Source organism: Monomorium pharaonis, chromosome 7, assembly GCF_013373865.1.
Source record: "Monomorium pharaonis isolate MP-MQ-018 chromosome 7, ASM1337386v2, whole genome shotgun sequence".
NCBI lineage: Eukaryota > Metazoa > Arthropoda > Insecta > Hymenoptera > Formicidae > Monomorium > Monomorium pharaonis.
Genome location: NC_050473.1, coordinates 7914256 through 7935001, shown reverse-complemented (window position 1 = coordinate 7935001; position 20746 = coordinate 7914256). Strand labels below are relative to the sequence as shown.

Below are 20746 nucleotides of genomic sequence, written 5' to 3'. Positions count from 1 at the left end.
TAACTTATAAAGTCGTTAAAAAATTAAAATGTAATTTCAATTTACTATTAGTTATTTTTATCAATGTTTTCTGCAGAGAGAGGTACTATATTTTTTCGATTTTTATTAACATTTTGTATAAAAAGAATATTAAAAGAATAATACAATTTTCTCTTGTTTTATTCTCTTCCTGTACTTTTGTAATTTTTTTTATTTCTTTGTTTTTGTATAATTAAATTATTGGGAGAAAAATAATTTAAAAAACTAACAATTTTCACACTGTATGGTATTAAAATTCTTCATTAATAATCCTAAAATAGCATGCCTTGATAATTATAACAATAAATCTGCAATAATTGCCCGATGAATGTTACTAACACAGTTATACATAATTGCTAAGCTGACAGCCGCGTGTTGACTCCAGCACGGATGCATATTATTGGCAGAAATTGATCGCACGTGGTAGAATCTCACGGTTACAGCTGTACAGCCTAAATTTTATAATCCCTCCGGCTGAAGTTTTAATGCCGAAAATCCGTAGGAAATATTTTAACGGAAACGCGTCGGTCGCGTGTCAATTTTTCGCAACAGCTCCAAAAAATTCGCTTCTCCCAATCGAATCGAACGCTTCCTGGACTCGCGACCGGACGTAATTGCGGTGAAAGTGTATTTTTCTCCGATCGTGCGGACCCATAAGTGAAGAGGAGGCGATAAAGTTGCCGCGGCCAGATGCTCTTGAGTAAGCCAGTGAAAGTTCAGGATGAGCCCCATGTCTCCCTGCTTTGCGAGGATGTCTCGTACGCACTTTTCTGCATTAGGTAACGCTGCGATTTCGCGACGACGTAACGTGAACGTCCCGGCGAGATCCGGCACGTGAAATTCGACGTCTGCTCAATTGCGACATGCCGCTCGCGTTTTTACATCTCCGTCGCTGCCAATATCGCGTTGATTGACGAGGTGACGAACGGCTGTGTGGCCGGTCATTTCGGCGCGCTGTACGCGCATTTATTTTCATCACGTGTCGTGTGCTGAATATTTATTGGATCATTAATGCCAGAATTGTGATTTGAGAGCAACCATCCTGCTTGCTTCGGGAAAATGGTCAAAAAATTCGATTGATTAGATTTAAAGATATGCTGCTATTTAAAGACAGATATGATTTATATTATACGTTTTTAAAATATTTGAACAAAAAGCGATTAAATATTAAATTATTTTTATTGTATTAACAGTATTTGACTTTTATATTTAGCTAATTTTTAATTTAACGTTTTTAATTTTTTGCCAAAGTTACGATAAGCAATAAGCACAGACCAAAAAAGGAATTATAAAAATTTTTACTACGTTTTTCATCAAATTGTCATGGCATTTACATTACTTATGGTATAATTTTTTGAAATTTTTATCGTACATAGTAATCTTTCAATTCCTAATTACTATCATACATAGTAATTCTTTATATAAAATTTTCTCTGTATACATATAATTCTATAAATAAAAAAACTATTGTTATACGTGGCCCACAACAGAATAAACCAAGCGTATTAATTTAAGAGTAATTTATGCATTAATATAGAAATTATAAAAAAATAGTATTACCTGGCATATTTTCCCTATTTACCTGTGTCATAGGTATAATTTAAATCTATTTAAGTATAATTTCTTTGTTAATTTAATTTTAATATTTTAAAATAATAAAATAATTTTTAACATCTAGCATCTAACATCTAGTGTTTTTAAAGTCATTGGTAAATTTTTATCGACACGATTTACGACCGTTCGAACTTTTATTGCTCAAATGGAAAGCGATATTTTCAGTCATCGTTATCCATAGATTGCGACGCTGACGTTTAAAGAAAGCGGTGAAAATCGTGAGTACGCAACGAATGAAACTCGTTTTGATGATGTTGACCGACACACTTGACTCTAACTTTACAAGAATATCTTTCCATATATCTTCAGCTCTAATTGCAAGATTGCAATCATGCGCTCGTTATTTCCGTAATTGCGTACCGGATTATCGATACTTTTATAGAACACGAACATTAATACTCAGTTTTAATATATCCCTTTGAACGTTACAAGGAAAATTCGCACACACACAATCCGGAATAATTGAATCGGCATTTCTTCGGAACGATCGTACGTGCTCGCCAAAACAGGGAAGGGAGGTGAAAGTGAGATCGCCATTGCCGGAGATCGATAGCCAACACATTGTTACGTCGCATCTGGCGCGATTTCTTACACTTGCCCCTGACTTTCAGATCGCCGCATTCCTCCTGATGCACGGCCTCTGCAATGCGGAGACCAGCAGAAACAGGGGGATCAAGGTGAACGACTCGGGCAGCATTGAGCGTCCCGTTGCTGACGATGCTGTCGACGATGTTGATTCGGATGCTGAACGGGACGAGGAAGGGCAGCGAAAAAACGGCGAGGACATCCTACCAATCCTACCGCCGTTAATACTTCTGGACTTTGATAACGGCACAATTGAAGATAACGCGACCGACGAGAAGTCGAAGCGCACCGTGAACGACGGCCTCGGTTACGGATTCGACCGTAATTCCTTACGCGCCCCGCGAAAGTACAATTATTACTTCCCCGCGGGAAAGACCGGAACCACCGTGAGCATAGAGGAATCCATCAGCCCATTTCTCCCGAGGACCATAATTGAAAAGGTATTGTCGGACAATCAGAAATTGATTTCCAGCTCGTTACCGGATTTCAGGCAGCAGGATGTCCGCGATTCGACGGACACGAGGTATCAGTATTACAATCCCACGACGAAGCCGCCGCTGGTATTCGGGCTGCGAACGAAGTTGACGAAGACGTCCGATTTCGAGCCTTACCAGGGGTTCTCGCCGATCGCGAGGCCCTCCATCGACGGGTACGCGAACGCGAACTATCAGAACAACGCGTACGCGTCCACGACGCCACAATCTTTAACGTTTGGCCCGGCGGATGCGGCAACGGGCTACGTCACCTTGAGTCCGCCGTCTCAAAGATACCTAGGGCAGAGCGCCCAGCATACGATAAACGTACACAGTTACGTAAGACCGAAGCAAAGCATAGCGCAAACCTCAAAGTCCAGTCTCCTCGAACCCGCCGCTCTCACGGAAGAGTTGAACCCTCGCGACTACGTTCGACCGGGCTCGACGACGGTGGAATCCTCGACTCCCAATCCCGACGACACGTCCGGCTACGCGGAGGACGCCAGGCCGTTCCCCAATCTGCCGCGGTACACGGTGGAGAACGGCGTCAGATACGAGAACAAGATATTCTGGAAGTATTCGGACGGCAGAGTGTCCGACGAACCGCCGAGGACATACGAGACTTACTCCGAGTATCCGTCGTTGGCCGCGTTACAGGCCGCCAGAACTCAGGACGCGTCGCAGATCTACGAATCCGCCTCCACGGAGAACAGCGTGATATCGCAAGGCCCGGTACAGTTTCCGGTGGCGCCGGAACCCCACGGCTCACGAAATCCGTTCATCTCGGCCAATTCCCTGTCCCGTCTGCAGCAGCAGCCGCAAGCGTTTCGATTGGGCTATCAAAACTTTGTCAATCATAAGCAGGCGATTTCGCAGCAAGTGCAAGCCGGCAGCGGAGTCTCGCCCGCGTACTCGGTCGCCTCTGCGACAACCCTGTCGCCGCTGAGGAGCTCCTTCAAGACAATCGGAAAGATACCGAGGAACCGATACGAGATCTCGAGATCACCGATCTCGAAGTACATGGTGAACAGTCCAAATCCGGAATACGTCGACATCGTGGAGAGAAACGCTAAACCCACGAGGCTCTTCACTTCGTCGGGTGAGCTAATTAAACACTTTGTGCTTTATCAGAACACACATACGGTAATTGCGAATTTATTTTTATTACTTGACAAATAATTTTTCCAGCTGGTGGCAAGAAGATCAACGCGGCAGGAGGCAAGAATCTGGACGGCTACTCGAATCTGCAGTACTCGGACTTGCTGAACTACAACCCGTCCATCTCGCAGTACATCAAGAATCCCGCGTCTATCCTCAACGTGCGGCCGACCTTCGTGCAAGCTGGGAGCTCTCTGATACCCGTGATCATTCTAAGAGTGGACGGCGTGCCGCCCATACAACCCAAGCCCACGCCGAACGTGAACCTGAAAGCCCTGCTGCAGCAATACCTCGTTCAGTACGCCAGAAGTATCGACGAATTGGCGCAACAGTCCAATTACGATCTCGGCGACGATCAGTCCCCGAAGGATCAGAGTTCGTTCTCTACGAGCCCTCTGCACGAACTTACGCGATTGATACCGAGCGGTGGTGCTCGGGACTTGATCGGCAATCCTACGGAATCCTACATAGGCAAATCGAGTTACGAGACGAGCAATCTGGACGCCGAGAAAGATCTGTCAGATGGAAAATACGGTGAGCGCACGGCGGCTCGGCTGAAAGTGAAGAGTGTGCAGATCATAGAGGATCCGAGGCTCTTAAATCACAGGCTTTAGAACGGAATCGCGATCGATAGAAAGCCGCGAAGACACCTCTTGACTTTCGTGTTTTATAAATTGGGGTTTTCAAAATGTATTACATTCAGATATATTATAATATGTATTTTTAAATCACGTTTTTATTTGCATTTGAAGAATATTATTAAGATAAAAAAAATAACAGGTTATAAGTACCGATAAACATAGATAGAACACGAAAGTTGAGTCGATCAAAGAAACGATCAATCGATACGGCATTAGCTATTGGCGATATCAAACCCGGAGTACGAAAGTTTTTGTATGAAAAAATTCGTTTTTCTCTATATTATTCTCTAATTTTAAATATAAAATAATTGCAATGTATATTGTTTGGCACATTACGACTTCAAAGAATGAACGCTTCGTGCCATGAACCGATTTACGAAAACGTTAGCGAGATAATAGTAATCGGATGTAATAGTGATACGATAGTATTTATAACGTGGGATTGTGCAATGTATTGTGCATACAAACGTACCTGCGCTACTGATTTGCTGAGAACACGCAAAGTTTAATGGTATTAATAAATTTCTCTGTCGTTCTCGGGAAAACAGTAGTAAGAAAAGCACACATGTTGCTTTGTGAACGTGCTTATAAAAAATCAGCCAAATTTCCACACTTCAGAAAGGTACCTTATATAAACCGTAGCGCTTAAGTCCTTATTTGCAATTTAAGTTAATGATTTGTATACATCATTATAAACGAATAAGCAAGTAAGAAACCGATTTTTATATAAATTAGATATGTATTGTTTGTACCTCAATTAAATTTTTATTAGAAATCAGTTGTTTCTTAAAGATATATAAATCTTTTTATTTTGTATTCTTTATTAAAACCTTCCGACGGTCGCATTTTGTTTAATGTGTTCCCTGAAAATTAATTAATCTGTAAAATTTCAATCTTTAAATATGCTCTATTAGTAAGTTACTTTTTTCTTTTAAATGTATATGACAATATATTCATTTAAATAAATATACATAGATGCATGTAAAAATTATTGAAAAGTAGGAAGCTGTATAGTAGTGGTTATATGTATAATATATACAACAGAATTATTATATATAAATTATAACAAAATTAACCGCTAAGACAGTTTTCTACTTTGATTTATTTTTGGTTTTGTAAGATGTTTATATCTTTGATTTCTCTTCCTTACATTAAAAATTTTTAAGCATAATTTTTTTACAAAAAGTTTATAAAATATTATGACTTTTGAAATAATTTCAAAAAATTGTATTACAAATTTAAAATGATTCACAAGATATAAAAAATTTTAAATTATTTCTAATCTAAAATTTAATCAATGTTTTTTCTATTGAAGATTCTATAAAGAATTTACGAAAAAGTATTGACAAAGAAATTATGAAGAATTAGAAGTTATTTTTCAATTTATTTCATATAATAGATTATAATTTAATAAAATTTTAATTTTGTAATTTTGATTGTATATAAAAGCATAAAGTTAAAAAGCATGCAAGGTTAAAAATTAGAAAACAGGGATAAAAGATTTCCTTAAACACTTTTACTAAGAATTCAATTCTCAATTGGCCGTAGAAGCCGCACTTAAAAGTTCCAGGATATCCTGTGTATTATGTTACATGAACAACGTACGTATCATCCGATTACTGGAAAAAGCTAGTAAACGTACATCAGACCGAAGCGTACTTATTAACTCTTTCCAATAATCATACCATATATATGTGCGTTGAACGTAAAGTAAAAGTTTTCATTTTCACCTTAACAGAAATTGTTATCGATTCGCGTGCATCGAACGGCCATTGCTATTACGCACTTACTCGATATGGCGCAAATGCGTTTATTCACAAAATGCCAATGAGAAATAGAGCGCGAGAAAAGGCATGATGATCCCGATTTTTTAATAAAACGGAATATTACCGGCGCGCGGGCGTGTTTAGAGATGCACGTTGATGTCGACCGATGCCGTTGAACCGCAATTAACTCTAATTGTCTGGCAGGCGCGTAAAAAAAAAAAGAAGATCTTGAGCCCGTGCTCCGGCCATTGTTAATTCCACGTTTTCACAACGGACAGGCACCGTTGATATCTGCGTTGCATCTACCAGCAATTGCGGCACGGCAATTAGGCGCGAGGCATTAAACTGCTGAACGCTCGGGCACGAGCGCGGGCGACTCCGCGCGAGCATCACGCAGGGGAGGAGATCGGCTCGTGTTCATTACACACGGACGTGCACCTTCGTTTCCACGGCGCGCATTGGGAGGAGTAGGCGCATCGGGCATAATGCGTGTGTTCTAGAGCGCGTAAAATTACGGCGGGAAAAGTACTGACGAGAGAGAGAAAGATATCTGGATTCGATCCCGGTGCTCAATCGGGGATCACGAGAACCGCGGATGCGCCGGAAGTGATCCAACGCGAGGCAAGACGCGATGCCGCTCTAGGGAGAGATCCTCGATTCGTCCCGCCGATTGCAAACGGATATCTCGCGATGCACTCTGCAAAATTGCGAAATGCCCCTCCTCCTCCCGTTTAAGAGGACACGCCGTTCGATCGGTATCCCTCGGGCGAGGAAGTAGAAATAAAGCGATTTCGATTCCGATCGAGAACATTTTGCGAAACGTACACGCCGCGGGTCTCCGTCTTCGTATAATTGCCGATACCGCTGTTCGAATTCCGTAGTAATGACGAGCGATCCCATGATACTCCGGACAATACTTCCCCAGGCGCACTCGCGTGTCGCGAATGAAAGTATCCTCTTGCGGCTGTGTGGTGTATAGGATAATATTTAGAACGATATTTTTCACTTGGCCGCCGGGCTGTATAAAGAAAATCGCGTATCTACTATGTGGCTCAGTTCTCGCGTGGAAGCTCACCACGCGCGTTCCTCGAGATCACAGTAGGCGTGGATCGCGAGAACGAATGATCGTGATCAGTGTGTACGCGTAGCACAGTGCGGCGCATGGATCTTACTTTTATTTAACGCTCGATCTCTGGAGGGACCTTAAAAAATGATTCCGACGAAAATGATGTTTTATTGTGTAAGTAACTTGGGATCGGATACTTTGTGAAAGTGCGAAGTTTATTTGTGCAATAAGAGCCAAAATCGGTCGGTCTTTTGTGTGGATAAATAGAAAAGAATTTGTTCATTAACAATATGATATATCAAAACCGATATATATATCATGCGGAATATTACAGGCAATATCAGATTATGTTACTTCTTCTATCTTAAGTGACAGGTTTTTTCTATGAAATTATGTGAAATTTTTTATAGAAGAATATGTACACATAATATATTTTATTTCTTTCTTTTATCATTTCTTTCTTTTCTTTTCTTTCTCTGTCACCTCAATAAGATATGTAAATAAAACACATCAAAAAGATATGTTCTTTATCAATTATTTTTCTTTGAGCAATTTAAATAGTTTTTTTCCGAATCTTTTATTATTAATGTTAGAATCAAGAATATTGTTGCACGTGTCGCCCGGTATGATGTATTATATATTTTATATATATATATATATATATATATATATATATATATATATATATATATATATATAGAGAGAGAGAGAGAGAGAGAGAGAGAGAGAGAGAGAGAGAGAGAGAGAATAGAATAAAATTTATATAGTTTTTACACATATTATTAATTGCTATACAAAGTAATTTATATTTTTACTCTATATTTTTTCCATCTGTATATTTGCATATATATTTACAATATATATGTTATATACTTCATCGCCAGTATTCAAAATACGCTTGTAAAAATATTAGTGCGATTTTTGTGCATTCTTATTTAATATTTAATGGACACAAAAAAAAAATATATATATATATAAAGCTAAAATAAAATAGAAAAAGCAAACAAGCGCGTTAACATTTTTAAAAGTGTGAATGTAGAGATCCATATTTTTATTACTTATATTTTTTATATTAAATATAAAAGAGAAAGGCTACATTTTTTATTGTAAACATGCAAAGATAAATGTTATACAAATAATACACATGAAATATTATTTTGGAAACAACGTCAATGATCGTGAAAGCTTTAAATCTACAATATTATTTCATTTACTTTTACTTTACATTATTATAATAATTTATTTACTTTTTATTTTATGATATTATGTTATACGTTACACACACACACAACATATACACACATATAATTTTATGTATTCTAAATATTTCTTTCTTTGAACGTACTATACTGTAAGAAGTAAATTTTAAAAATAAATTACATTATAAATATTCAAGAAAAATATATATTTTAAAATTATGATTATTATTATGATTATATTCTGATTTATAAAAGTCGTATCGAAAGTCTGAATTAAATTTAAAAAACAGCATTATGATAGAGAGATTACACCTTTCCTTTCTTGCATGCTTTTATTTTGATGTGCATTTTGTTTTACACGATAACAAAATATGAAAAAAGAATTATGCAAATAAAAAGAAAAAAGAAATTTAAGAATTAAATTTAAAAAAAATTTTAATTAATTAAAGAATTATGCAAACATTATTAATTGCAAAATTATACGTATTATTTTTAAATGTTTTTAAAATTTGATCAAAAATTGATTCTAGATAAAAATATGCATTTTAACGGTATGTGTTATTTTTCGATCGACAACTTCGACCGACTTGTTTAACGATAGGCATAAAGAATAGTTTAAATTGGCTCTGTTTTCTCTGCAATTACTTTTCACCGACACTCTCTAAACGGATAAGTTATGTGTTGGTTGCCCAGATTTCTGCATTTTATAAAAGAAAAATCGTTTATATGAATAACAATTGCATTCCAAGCTTTTGAAAAATTTTTTTGCCGCTTAAAATCATTGTATTAACAGTGACATTGGTATATGGGAGTCCGTCATTGTCAAATAATAACTCGAATGACCATGAATCAGTGAGAAAGTCCACAAAGATCTGCTTCCGTGCACATCCAGTCCTTATTTCCATTGCACACGCTCGAATTTTACTTTTCCAGTCTGCTTTTCTTTTCTAGGTCATCTCCTTGACGAAACAGCAATTAACACCGCTTACTATCATGTAGTAGCTATCCAAACTTTGTAATGCATATATGCTACTTTCTTTTCTTTAGCGAGGCTTGCGATCAAAACTATATGAAATGTATCTTTCAGATCGCTTACTTTTATAATAACTCGATTTCTTTGATGTTTATCGCGTTAATAATAATTAAATTATGTTTTTATTTTATATATACAATAATTTTTTGTCTTACAATATATCTTTGTTTTTGATTAACTAGTTTATACAAGTTTTATAAAAATATATTTTAAACTCTTATTCTTAAAATGTATTTTTTTTATTTTTATATTTATTTAATTTTTTTATTTTATATTTAATTTTATATACCATAAGTAGCATCATTTAGATAACATTATTTAATATTATTTACTATTTTATTACTCTTAATTAATATTAACTCTATAACATATAGTATGTTATTCATATTAAATTTAATTTAAAAAGTTTTTAAATTTTACAACATTAATTACAACATTAATTAATATAAAGCTTTTATAGATACATTTAAATAATTTAATTATTAACTTAAAATTCTTACTAAGATGGTTAAGGGAGGATAAAATATCTACAGATTTGCACATTAAATTTAATTTACGCTAGTATTGTAGAATTTATTATTATTTAATTGCTCAATTAAATTACTAAATTTCACATTTCAATTCCAATTTAATAACGTTCTTCAATTCTCGTAGGTAATATTGCTATTCCTCAGCTGGCCGCAAACGAGATGCACAGAAAACACTAATTTAAAAGATGAAGAGGTCATCGATCAATTCGCGACCGCCTCAGAGACCATGGCACACGCTCTGAGGCAGCCGAAAAACTCGAAGGATCTTCAGAAACAGCTCTCGAGTATACCGTCGTCAATGGGCGCAACGGTACATTATGAAAATTCCAATGGCTTCGTGCCTATGATACGGTCCGCTTCGTCGTCCGTTTCGTCACAGACCAAAAAACACCAGCAGCAGAGGTTTGAAGAGAGCAACGCAACGAATGCCGTAAGTGCTCAAGATAACCTCGATGAGAGGGCGAGAAAGTTGGAAGAGGACTTAGCATACTCCTCGGAAGCGAGGATCTTCTTGAGTCTGCCTGGATCATTGACGAATCGCAGGTCTTTCGATTTCCAGGACGGGAAGCAGAATGAGTTCGAGTTGCTGAAGGTGAACAACGACACTCCCGCGGTGGCTAATTACCAGGAATTTTACGAGAACGTGCACAGCACGGTGAGCACCAAGACCGACAGCGGGTCCAGGAAACCTTCTTTGAGGCGTCTGAAAAGCGAGAGGGAGAAGAGGCTCGAGGACCAGACACGCAATTACGGTTGGCAGTCGCAACAGAACAACAACGAAGACATCTATGCTCAGTTCTACTCATATAATGGCGCTCAGGATGCGAAAAAAACTATTTATGGCCAGGAGAAAGTCGCTGATAATTATCAGCAGCAGAATACCGCGAACTACAACGGGCTGAGCGCGGCCAAGCAGAATGCAGCGGCGATCCCGTCCTCATCAAGGACGAATTACGAGGCCAACGAACTTGCACATAGCGGAACTCATGGCAATGCAGCGGAATCGCCGAAGGCGCGCCATAGATTCATGAAGCCGGTCGTGGTCGCCGAGCCGAGCAACCACAAAGTAGACGTGAAGTTCAGCAGTCAGCTGCAAAACAGCGAGTCGGATAATGGCGATAAAACTTTGACAAATCTAAAATCATCTAGCTCGGATGTATTGAATCACTACGATCCCTATAACAGTAACAACAGGCAACGTAGCTATCATCGCACGGAGGATTCCAGAGATTTCTCGGAGGAGAACGGAGATTACTCCGATTATATAGACCAGTCGAGATTGAGAGTGCAGAAGAATCGGAGACGTCCCGATTACTCCAAGAAACTTCCCAAAGAACATCGTGGCACGTTGAATGAGAGCGCAGAGGAGAGTAAGTACACGTATAATTCTGCAAGACTGAAGTCTCAGCGAGCCAAAGTGAAGGCGAATCCATGGCTCAATGATCCCAACGTGAATCATCACGACGAGAGCGTCGAAGATATTCGACATGACTCTATCAGAAGTGGCAATCTAAAAACGAAAACTGTTCAACATGGATCAAAGAATACCAACAAGTGGAATCAGATCTCTCCGAATCTCGAGATCTCCCATTCTAACGGAATCGAGCTAGATCAGCTGGAGAAGCCGAAATACGTCGTGAATTTCGTACCCGTGGGGAACTTCGACCACGCGACCGCGTTAGGTGGCAGTCAAGGCTTCGATATGTCAAACGCAATGCTGCAGAATGTCGCTACCGTCGCGCCGATCGGTGCGTTCAGCACCACGACACCTCTCTTGAACACGCCCCAGTCTGTTCTTGCTCAGAATTTCGCGATATCGAAGAACCTGGTTTCCACGCCAGTACCCGATATCATCATCGGCCAGCACACTCTCCAGAATCCCGTACAGACGGTTCTGTTCTCTCAGCCGAACGGTCAAAACAAGATCGCGGATACTTTGAGAGCGACCTACGTTCCAAGCACTATGACACCTGTATTCGCCTTCACACCCGGCCTGACCCCGGCGCTACAGAGCGTGAGCGTTCAGGGCAACGTAACGCCGCGAACAACTTTCGCCGTGGTACCGCAGCCGACCATTCAAACGTACCCGAGTTTTATTCAGACGCCGCTGCAAGCGACTCAGGTCCAGGTGAATACTCACGGACTGCATGGTCAGAACATGATAAATCATAATAACTTGCAGGTACAGAGCCTATCAACAGTACCTACGCTGCTGTCCACTCAGACGATGCCAGAGGGCAGAGCCAATCTGGCGGATTCACTAGGCAAGAAGAACGTGTATCCCACTTCCGGCGGCAACTTCCTCGCTACCGCGAGTCTATCTGTCGGCCAGAATGCGCAGCTGAGTCCAAATCAACAGAATTTGCAGCAACTGTCAAAGGGGGGTAGACCCTTCTCCAATTCCGTTGCGTTGCAGACCGTTGACAGTGCAACTAGTCATTCGAACAATTTGAATACGCTTGGAGTTACATCAGGGAACGCACATCTTCCGAACGTAGGCACGAAAACTGTGGAGATCGTGAATCCAAATCTTAAGTTAAATTCTCTCACGAATACTTATCAGACGATGTATCCTGTTGTGACGACGCCCGTTCCGATTTTCAGCACAATCGCCTCGGCTCCGCAAACTGCAGTTAACCTGCAGAATTACGTGAACTCTCTGACGGAGTCCGGGTCTAAGATTAAGCAAGTAGATCTTAGGCCATCGCAGAACCAAGGACAGTCGGTGTTTAATCCCATCAATTTTGTTCCTAACGTTGACATCATCAAAAATCAAAACGCCCTTAACAATAAGTTACGAGCGAACGAGCCTCTACAGTCAGATTTGAATCTGGTGCCCGCTATGCCCGGCGGAAACTTCTTTAAACCGTTTACATCGCAAACCGAATTGATGATGAAACCGAAGCTCGCGTCCGACTTGCAGAAGTACGCCGAGGAGATGTTCAAGGAATCCCTGAAGACCATGTACAACTCGCACAAGTGGAACAACGACAGAAGACCGGGAAGTATTCCGAATAACTTCGAAGCGAGCGACTTGGCTAAACTGAAGCACGAGTTGCAAAAATTGACGAATTCTTTAACGGAGTCAAAGTATAAAGATATTGTTGAAGCACAGAGCGAGGAAAACGTGCACATGACCGACGCGCCAAAGTATTCGGGAGGTAAAAAGAAGTTGGAGCCGCTGCTGGCGGCCGTGGAACACCTACTGAGAACTCGCGGCAGCGCGGGACCGATACATATTTATCATGGTGCCGTTAAATCTAATCGCAAACCTAAACTGGGAGATTCGAATTTTGCTGGAAGTTCTAACTATGACCTATATGACAATAGCCACTTGGACTTTCTCACGCCACCCAGGCCAAATCGATTCCACTCGAAAGTGCCTTTTTACGATAAGCCGATGAAGAAACGACCAGGATTGAGATACAAGAACGGCCCGAAGAAGCTAGTGAGAGTGCCAGCCAATTCGCCGCTTAGATCCGGTGGACTAGAAACATCGGCTAGCAATGTAGAGATATTTCTGGATGGAACGCATCCTCGTTACCGTAAGCCGCCTCGAAATTTTGATTTTGAAAACTACGACGAATCCAGACAACGGTCGTCCTATGAATCGTATCCGACGTTCTCCACGGCGACGCCGGAAGTCCTCGGAAAAATCTTTAGGGAGGTTAAGAACAACAAGAACTACGACATTAATCATCCCAGGATGCATAATCTTCTCGGTTTGTTAATGAAGAACAAACAATTACCGAGCAGAGGCGCGCAGAATTTTCGCAACAATGATCAGTTGAGGCAATTCCTCAACGAGAGAGACAGACGTCGGCTGCAGCAGGAATTTTACGCTGAAGCCTTCAGGGATTACGTGGACAGGTCCGACATCGAGACGCAGTCTGCTTCGGTTGCCAAAGAGAATCTCTATTCGGGGAACAGCACCGCATAAATTCGTAATCAAAAGTACAAGCAAGATGTCGATCGCGCGATGTGCGTTTCCCTGGATCTACGAGTGAAATCGTAAATCCTCTCGCGAAAGAAAAAGGACTAGAATTAATTGAGTAGTAGACACGTTTATCTTGTACGCGATAACGGACGACTTCCCGTCCGCTTTACGCATTAACAACTGCAGCGTCACGCTAGCATCGAACCACTGCGCTGTTCGCACTGTAAGTTTAATTATAGTAAGTAACGTTTTCTACGGAAATTGTAAAATTAATCGTTAGTATTTTACGCGCTCGCACGGAATGTTCGGTTCGAGGGGAAAAGAAATTCATCGATCATCATTGTAAGACGCTGACAAGTATTGTATATGTACATATTAAGTCAAACGAAAAATACATACGTCTTGTAATTTCTACGGCGTTTGCCACGCCTGCATCCTATCCATTTTCTTTTCTCATTGATTTTCTCTTTTCTCCTTCATCTAGATGGACTCTTTTTACATCAAGGTAAAATGCAGGAAGCTTTATTAGAGCTAAGTAATTGGTAACTATTTTAATTAAACAAATATAATATATGCTAATTAATTTCAATGCATGTTTTTATTATTTATTTCAAATGTCTTTAATTAACAATCTGAATAATCTATCTGGGTAAAGTATAGTGATAAACTATGTGTCAATACATTTTTAAAAAAATAAAAATTTTTAATCAGTTAATAAAGTAAGGAATAAAATAAATGCACTTATTTTTAATATTTATGCAAAAAGTTGTTTTAGAAATTGTTGTTTTTAATAAAAATGCGATGAGTATAAAATTTTTTACATCAACATTCTGAAGGCGAGGTGTTTTCATGGTTGCATTAATATTCATAGGAGTTCTTTTCAAGCTTTCCATGATAAAATCGGATGAGGATTTTAATCTTTATTATAAAAGTAAACCAATAAAAATGTTTTATCTAAAAGAAACTATTTATTTTACAAACTAAAAAAGATTTATTATGATCAATATTTATAATATTTAGCACGATAGCAAGATTTATTATCGATGTAATTACCGGTTAAAAATATAAAAATATTTTAAATAATTCAATATTTGTATATAAAATAAATATATTTTTTCTGTTACATATATGATTAGCAGTCAAGATTTAAATTCTTAAAATACTAAACGTTGCATGAAAAGTGACTTAAATAATATAATACAAAAGAAAAATATTAAAATCTATTAAAATAAAAAATAAAATCAATTTTAAATAATTATTAATTTTAATGAATACTATTTTAATGTATTTAACCATAATTTCTATCAAGGAAATATAAAATGCTAAAATATTATATTTTGTATAAAGTAATAAATGTAAATTTGATATGATTACTTATATTTTAAAATAATTATTTAAAAAATAATAGATACAACATAAAAAATTGGTATTTGCATTTTAGGAAGATTATTAAATTATATCAAAATTAATTATTTACAAAATATAAATTAACAGTATGGTGAAAATATGTACAACTGCATACTTTCCAGTTGGTTGGCGTAATAATTCAAGCGTAAACCAGAAGGAAGAGGCGTTCACCTCACGGTATGTAACAATCATTAGCTTGCAGATTTACTCAATGGAGCCTGTACACATAAATCCATTGGAGCATTTTTATTGTGCAACAGTCACTTTCTCGAAAAATATAATCTTAGAATTAGACAGAAATTAGTTTAAGATCTACGTTAATTCACACAAAACTATTATGTTAGACATGCTCGCGCAAGTTTTCTCAGAATAACGGTTAGTAAAGGAAACTGTCATTCTTCTAGTAAATAGTACAGTTATTATTACCTTTATAAGATTCAATAGACATTGAAAATGTGTATAATTGTAATTTTATGTTTATTATTCTAATTTTTATTTACGTACAATCTACGTAGTTAGTATCTTATATTTTCTATTATATATTACAAATTAATTTAATTGTTCCTAATTAAACAAGAAATCGAATTTAATAATTCTTCAAAATTTCATATTTACATTTAATATTAAGAATTGTTCTAATAATAATATTCGCATTACAATTTGCATGATAATAATGTAAATGGCAGATCGCAAAGAAAAGAGAAGTGTAAGTTAATAAAAAGATAGAGCAATAGTTATGATTCCGGCTTCACTGATCAGAAGAGAAGCGATGTAATTTGACTCGGTTTTTCTCGATACGCTTTTTACAAAGTTTAGGAAAGTCCAGCCTATTCTGCTGTCTCGCATCAGTAAACGCCGAATATAAAAGATGAGAGAATGTCGATCGCAGTCAGTTAACGTTAAACTTTGGTTTCTGCTCGTACCGAACAGTACGAGCATCATGTTGGTACGTGTTTCTCCAGTTTCTCCAATTAGTTTAAATAATCAACGCTTACCGCAACGTCGGCCGTTTATGTGTATCGTAATATTGTAACAACAGTGATATACTCACAAATGTGATTTGTTTTATTTCTTCAATATGTTACACTGTGCAATGATAATATTTATCACATATTTGTGATTTTGTGTATTAATAACGTCACTAATTTTCTTAATTTACGATTATTAAAAAAATTTGATGCCACATTTCCTACGTCATTAATTACACATCTCATGTAACTCACTTATGCCAATTTAAACTCAAGTTTTTCAGATCGATGTATTAGTCAAGTAAATTATTATGAAATCTAATCTAATATTAATCTCAATCTAACATTTATATTCTTAATTAACATATTTTTATATCGAAATATCGAAAATCGATATTTAAAAGGCGTGCGCGCTGAATACGTTCCAGATTGTAAACATCGTTCTCTTTACGTCTGCGATATGTACCGCCACGAACGTCGTGCCTACGACTGGCGCTTCCGTCACGTCAGCAGCCAAATCGAAACGCGTGGTCGTAGAGCCCGGCCACAATATCCGTAATAATCAGGAACAATCCAGCGGTAGCCAAACTACGCCGAGAATTCCGTTGCCTCAGGATATTAACCTGAGATCATCGCCACGTTATGGAAACGCCAGGGCAACCGACGTTCAGAGAGCGTCTTATACCGGCGCGAATCACGGACCCGGTTCCCACGCGTATGGCAGCGTGCCAAAGCGGCCGCTCGTCTACGTTCCTCCGCCCGTCCGGCAAATTGAGTCTTATCGGAGCAATCTGCTCGCTCCGTACTTTGACATATTGAATAATCCCGATGCGTACAAGGCCGCGAGCGTCGTGAAACCGCTGGACGCGTCCAAATCGATCGTGTCGCAGTCGCCCCAGAAACTGCAGGGCCTCTACTCGCCCGGCTACAATGTGTTCCAGCAGAACAAACCGATCGAATTGTCCGGCTTCTCTGACTTCGAGTATCCCTCGTACCCCGGCATCAGCAAACTTGTACCCCAGGGCGTTTCTTCGTCTACCGTACAAGCACCGGTATACAAAACGAGTTATCCCCTGCCAAAGATTACCGAGTTCGCGCAGGTGTACGCGCCGAGTATTTCAACAGTGCCAAGCGTTACTCCGTCGTCTGACAAGGGTCCTGGGCAGAAAGATGAGGCCACCGTGAACGTGAACGGCAAGAAAATCTCGGTTCCGATCATTCAACTGCAGAGCAACCTAGACTTCTCGGGAGTTTTGCCCGCTTTCGAGAGTCAGCAGTTTCTATTGAGCGAGAACTATCCTATCGAATCGGATGTGGGATTTAAGTTTGGAACCGGGCCGAAATTCAACATGGCACTTCAGTCGACTAATGTTTCGCCGTTTTCGTCGCCTTTGTCCAGTTTCCAAGGTCAAATCGTGCCGATCCAGACGGTAAACGGTAACCCTCAATTCCCGCAGTACAAAGGCGCCAGCATAGGAGCTTATCCTGTTGCGAATAGTGCTCCTAAAGCGCAAGGCAATTACGAGTCCCTTTACAGTCAACCACAATTGCATTTTGACAAAGAACGTAGTAACAATGTGCAGCCTGTTAACGTACGACAAAATATCGCTCATCCTTCTGTTTCAACGCAAGGCATTCTAAATGACGTAGAGATCGTCAATAAGAAAAAGCCGGAGCCACATACACCTCAACCTGACGATGATACTGATGACGAGGATAAGGATAATGAAAGTTTGTATTATCTCGCAACTTGTGTACTTAATAAAAAAAATTAGTTTATGGAATATTAATTTATGTCATATAAAAATAATAAATTTTTAATTTACTAAACATTTTAACCTAAAAATATGTTGAAAATATGTTAAAACTATGTTCAAATATGTCAAATATGTTAAAATATGTTAAATATGTTAAAATATATTAAAATATGTTAAATATGTTAAAATATGTTAAAATATGTTAAAATTTCAACATAAAAACATGTTAGAAAATACATTTATATTGACTATTGCAAAAATTTTTTAATATTAAATAATAAAGTAATGGTTTTAGTAAATTTCCGTTAGATAATAAAATAGTAAAGCAAATTAAAATCAATATTTATGTTAGAAATATTATTTCTAGGATACAAAAATCCGGACAAGGAACAGGATGACAGTTCCGAAGATGACGACGTTGAGCGTCGACCGGGAAAATATTTCAAAGTTTCGCCGACGGTAAGCGACTTCAAGCCTTCAGCGTCTTACCCTTTCAAAGAATACGACGAGAGATTTGGGAAGCACAGAGTGCAATCTGATGATGACGACGACGACGACGACGACTTTGAGGATAAACCGTATTCCAGCTATAAGAATTATTCATCATCAGACGACGACGACGACGACGAAGAGGAAGAAGACCCGTCATTAGAGCACCGTGCTGAATATACTGAATCCTCAAAACCATCGCGTGACTCGTATGAAGAGGAAAATGAGGAGGAGGAGGAGGAAGAAGAAGAAGAAAGCCGTAAGCAGGAGAAACGTAAGAAAGCCAATGAAGGTTCTTACGAGGTGGAACCTAAACGATCCAAGTATTATCAGAAAGACTTTGAGCAGGAATTTGAAGAATCTTATAGAGAAGAGCTACCAAAAGAAGGTAAAGTTGTTAAATCGTGTGCACATCTACAATTTAGATAAAATTAAACTTATAACCAATTTTGTCTACCATTTTTTGAATAAAATATTATATATGATTTAAATAATTTTAATTCAATTTAAATAAATAATTCAAGAAGCAGCTTTATCTACGGGAGCTTTATTTAAAACAATATAATGTTATACAGAAAGTATGTGGAAACCTAAATTATTTGTACAGAGATTGTTACGATATTTTACATTATTTAACTTATAGAAGCTTTTATGTTACATTAGAAACTGTATTTTAAAATTAATTAAAATAATATTATATATTTTTTTTAATGTGAAAATAATTATTAAATAAGTATTTTTTTTTACAGAATACGTGCACGTGAAAGAAGTCCCAGAACTAGATAGTCCATATATTAGTCCCAGTCCCCCTAAACGACAAAAGAATAATAATCAATCTCGCGTAAAGCAATCCAAAGAACCGAAGAATCAGGAATCTCGCGTTTCTAAAAAAAATCGTAAGGTACCAAATACTAATTACAAAGACAGCACAGCTTATAGTTCAGACATCTCCTGGACTAAAAGAACGCCAAAAGTGATCTACGAGGAGTTCTTTGGATACAAACCCGGGACCGGAAAATATTTAAAGCATGCAAAAACTGAAAAGTTTTCGCCCGCTAAGAAAACACAGAAGGAAGACGACCAACCTCGTGCTGATAAATATTATAAATTCAAGAATTCCAAGACCGGCAGCGAATTTAGCTCCAAAGACAAAGATCCGTATTACGCTGTGAAATTGAGTAAAAACTCACCTGAAGAAATGATTGCTACATCAAATGTGAGACAATTATCAGATCCTGGCAAGGAAACTTCTTTTTATGGGCCAAGTGTATCGAGCGGTCGGGTGCGTTCTATCACAAACGCAGAAATTTTTCGTGACCTGACGGGAATCTAAGCGAATGAAATAACCAAATATTATGTTAAGAAATATTGGGTGTGTGCATATTCTTAAACTCCAAATTCACTGGCATAATCTTGTATGATTATTGTATATAAAAAATCTGCGGCTTTCGTAGAAGAGATCAAGTATTACGCATATTTACATCCATACGGTTCTTATTTTTATTAGGTGTATCAGTTATATAACATTATAAAGTAATAACAAAATAAATTCTACATATATTGTTTTTTTATGAATTAATTAAGTTTTTTGTTTATCTTGCGATACATATACAAGTTATATAATGTTGTAAGATAGATTATCGGTGAACAAATTATTTTACAAATATTTCCATTTTTTAAAACATTACGAATTTGGTTTAAAAGTATATACAGTAATAATTTTAGAAAAAATTTAAATTAGGTATTTAAAAGAAGTCTTAAAAATATTATTTGATATGTAGGAATTTAATAAAAACTACAAATATATAAATTTTTGTAAGTTTCCAAAATAAATTATATTTATAGACAATAGTTTTGTTTTCTATTAATATAACATATTACCACTGCGTGCAATAATTATTTTATACAATTTATTCATTCTATTTTTTATTTTACTAGAACACAACAATGCGCGCGCATCGCGCGCGCCACTTAGCATTTTTATATTGAACATTGCACTTTTTTTTCTTCTGTAATATTACTCTCACACATTTTATCATATTTAATGCCCTTCTCTATCTCACGCTCCTTCTCCCTCTCTCTAAATTAGTAATTATATTATTAAT

At 37.7% G+C, this 20746-nt stretch overlaps 3 protein-coding genes across 3 annotated transcripts; all 3 read left to right on the top strand.

Moving 5' to 3' along the window:
• The first annotated feature begins 146 nt into the window (after positions 1-146).
• Positions 147-5264, top strand: LOC105838832. The gene is made up of 2 exons (XM_012684695.2): positions 147-3789; positions 3879-5264. The coding sequence occupies exons 1-2, from the start codon at positions 2262-2264 to the stop codon at positions 4460-4462; spliced, it is 2112 nt and encodes a 703-aa protein (XP_012540149.2). The 5' UTR covers positions 147-2261; the 3' UTR covers positions 4463-5264.
• A 2201-nt stretch (positions 5265-7465) lies between these two features.
• LOC105833882 lies at positions 7466-15225 on the top strand. Its single transcript, XM_028195126.2, has 2 exons — positions 7466-7495; positions 10208-15225. Exons 1-2 carry the CDS (start codon positions 7466-7468, stop codon positions 14021-14023), a joined length of 3846 nt encoding a protein of 1281 aa, XP_028050927.2. The 3' UTR covers positions 14024-15225.
• A 1070-nt stretch (positions 15226-16295) lies between these two features.
• Positions 16296-20339, top strand: LOC105833888 (glutactin-like). Its single transcript, XM_036289593.1, has 4 exons — positions 16296-16373; positions 16800-18126; positions 18520-19029; positions 19391-20339. The coding sequence occupies exons 1-4, from the start codon at positions 16296-16298 to the stop codon at positions 19972-19974; spliced, it is 2499 nt and encodes an 832-aa protein (XP_036145486.1). The 3' UTR covers positions 19975-20339.
• Positions 20340-20746: the final 407 nt, after the last annotated feature.

Excerpts from the sequence above, each read along its gene's own strand:
- LOC105838832 (XM_012684695.2), top strand. The coding sequence starts at position 2,262 with ATGCACGGCCTCTGCAATGCGGAGACCAGCAGAAACAGGGGGATCAAG. Across the intron at positions 3,790-3,878 it reads GAGGCTCTTCACTTCGTCGG|CTGGTGGCAAGAAGATCAAC; the intron begins GTGAGCTAATTA and ends TAATTTTTCCAG.
- LOC105833882 (XM_028195126.2), top strand. The coding sequence starts at position 7,466 with ATGATTCCGACGAAAATGATGTTTTATTGT. Across the intron at positions 7,496-10,207 it reads CGAAAATGATGTTTTATTGT|GTAATATTGCTATTCCTCAG; the intron begins GTAAGTAACTTG and ends CAATTCTCGTAG.
- LOC105833888 (XM_036289593.1), top strand. The coding sequence starts at position 16,296 with ATGAGAGAATGTCGATCGCAGTCAGTTAACGTTAAACTTTGGTTTCTG. Across the intron at positions 16,374-16,799 it reads ACAGTACGAGCATCATGTTG|GCGTGCGCGCTGAATACGTT; the intron begins GTACGTGTTTCT and ends GATATTTAAAAG. Across the intron at positions 18,127-18,519 it reads CGAGGATAAGGATAATGAAA|GATACAAAAATCCGGACAAG; the intron begins GTTTGTATTATC and ends TATTATTTCTAG.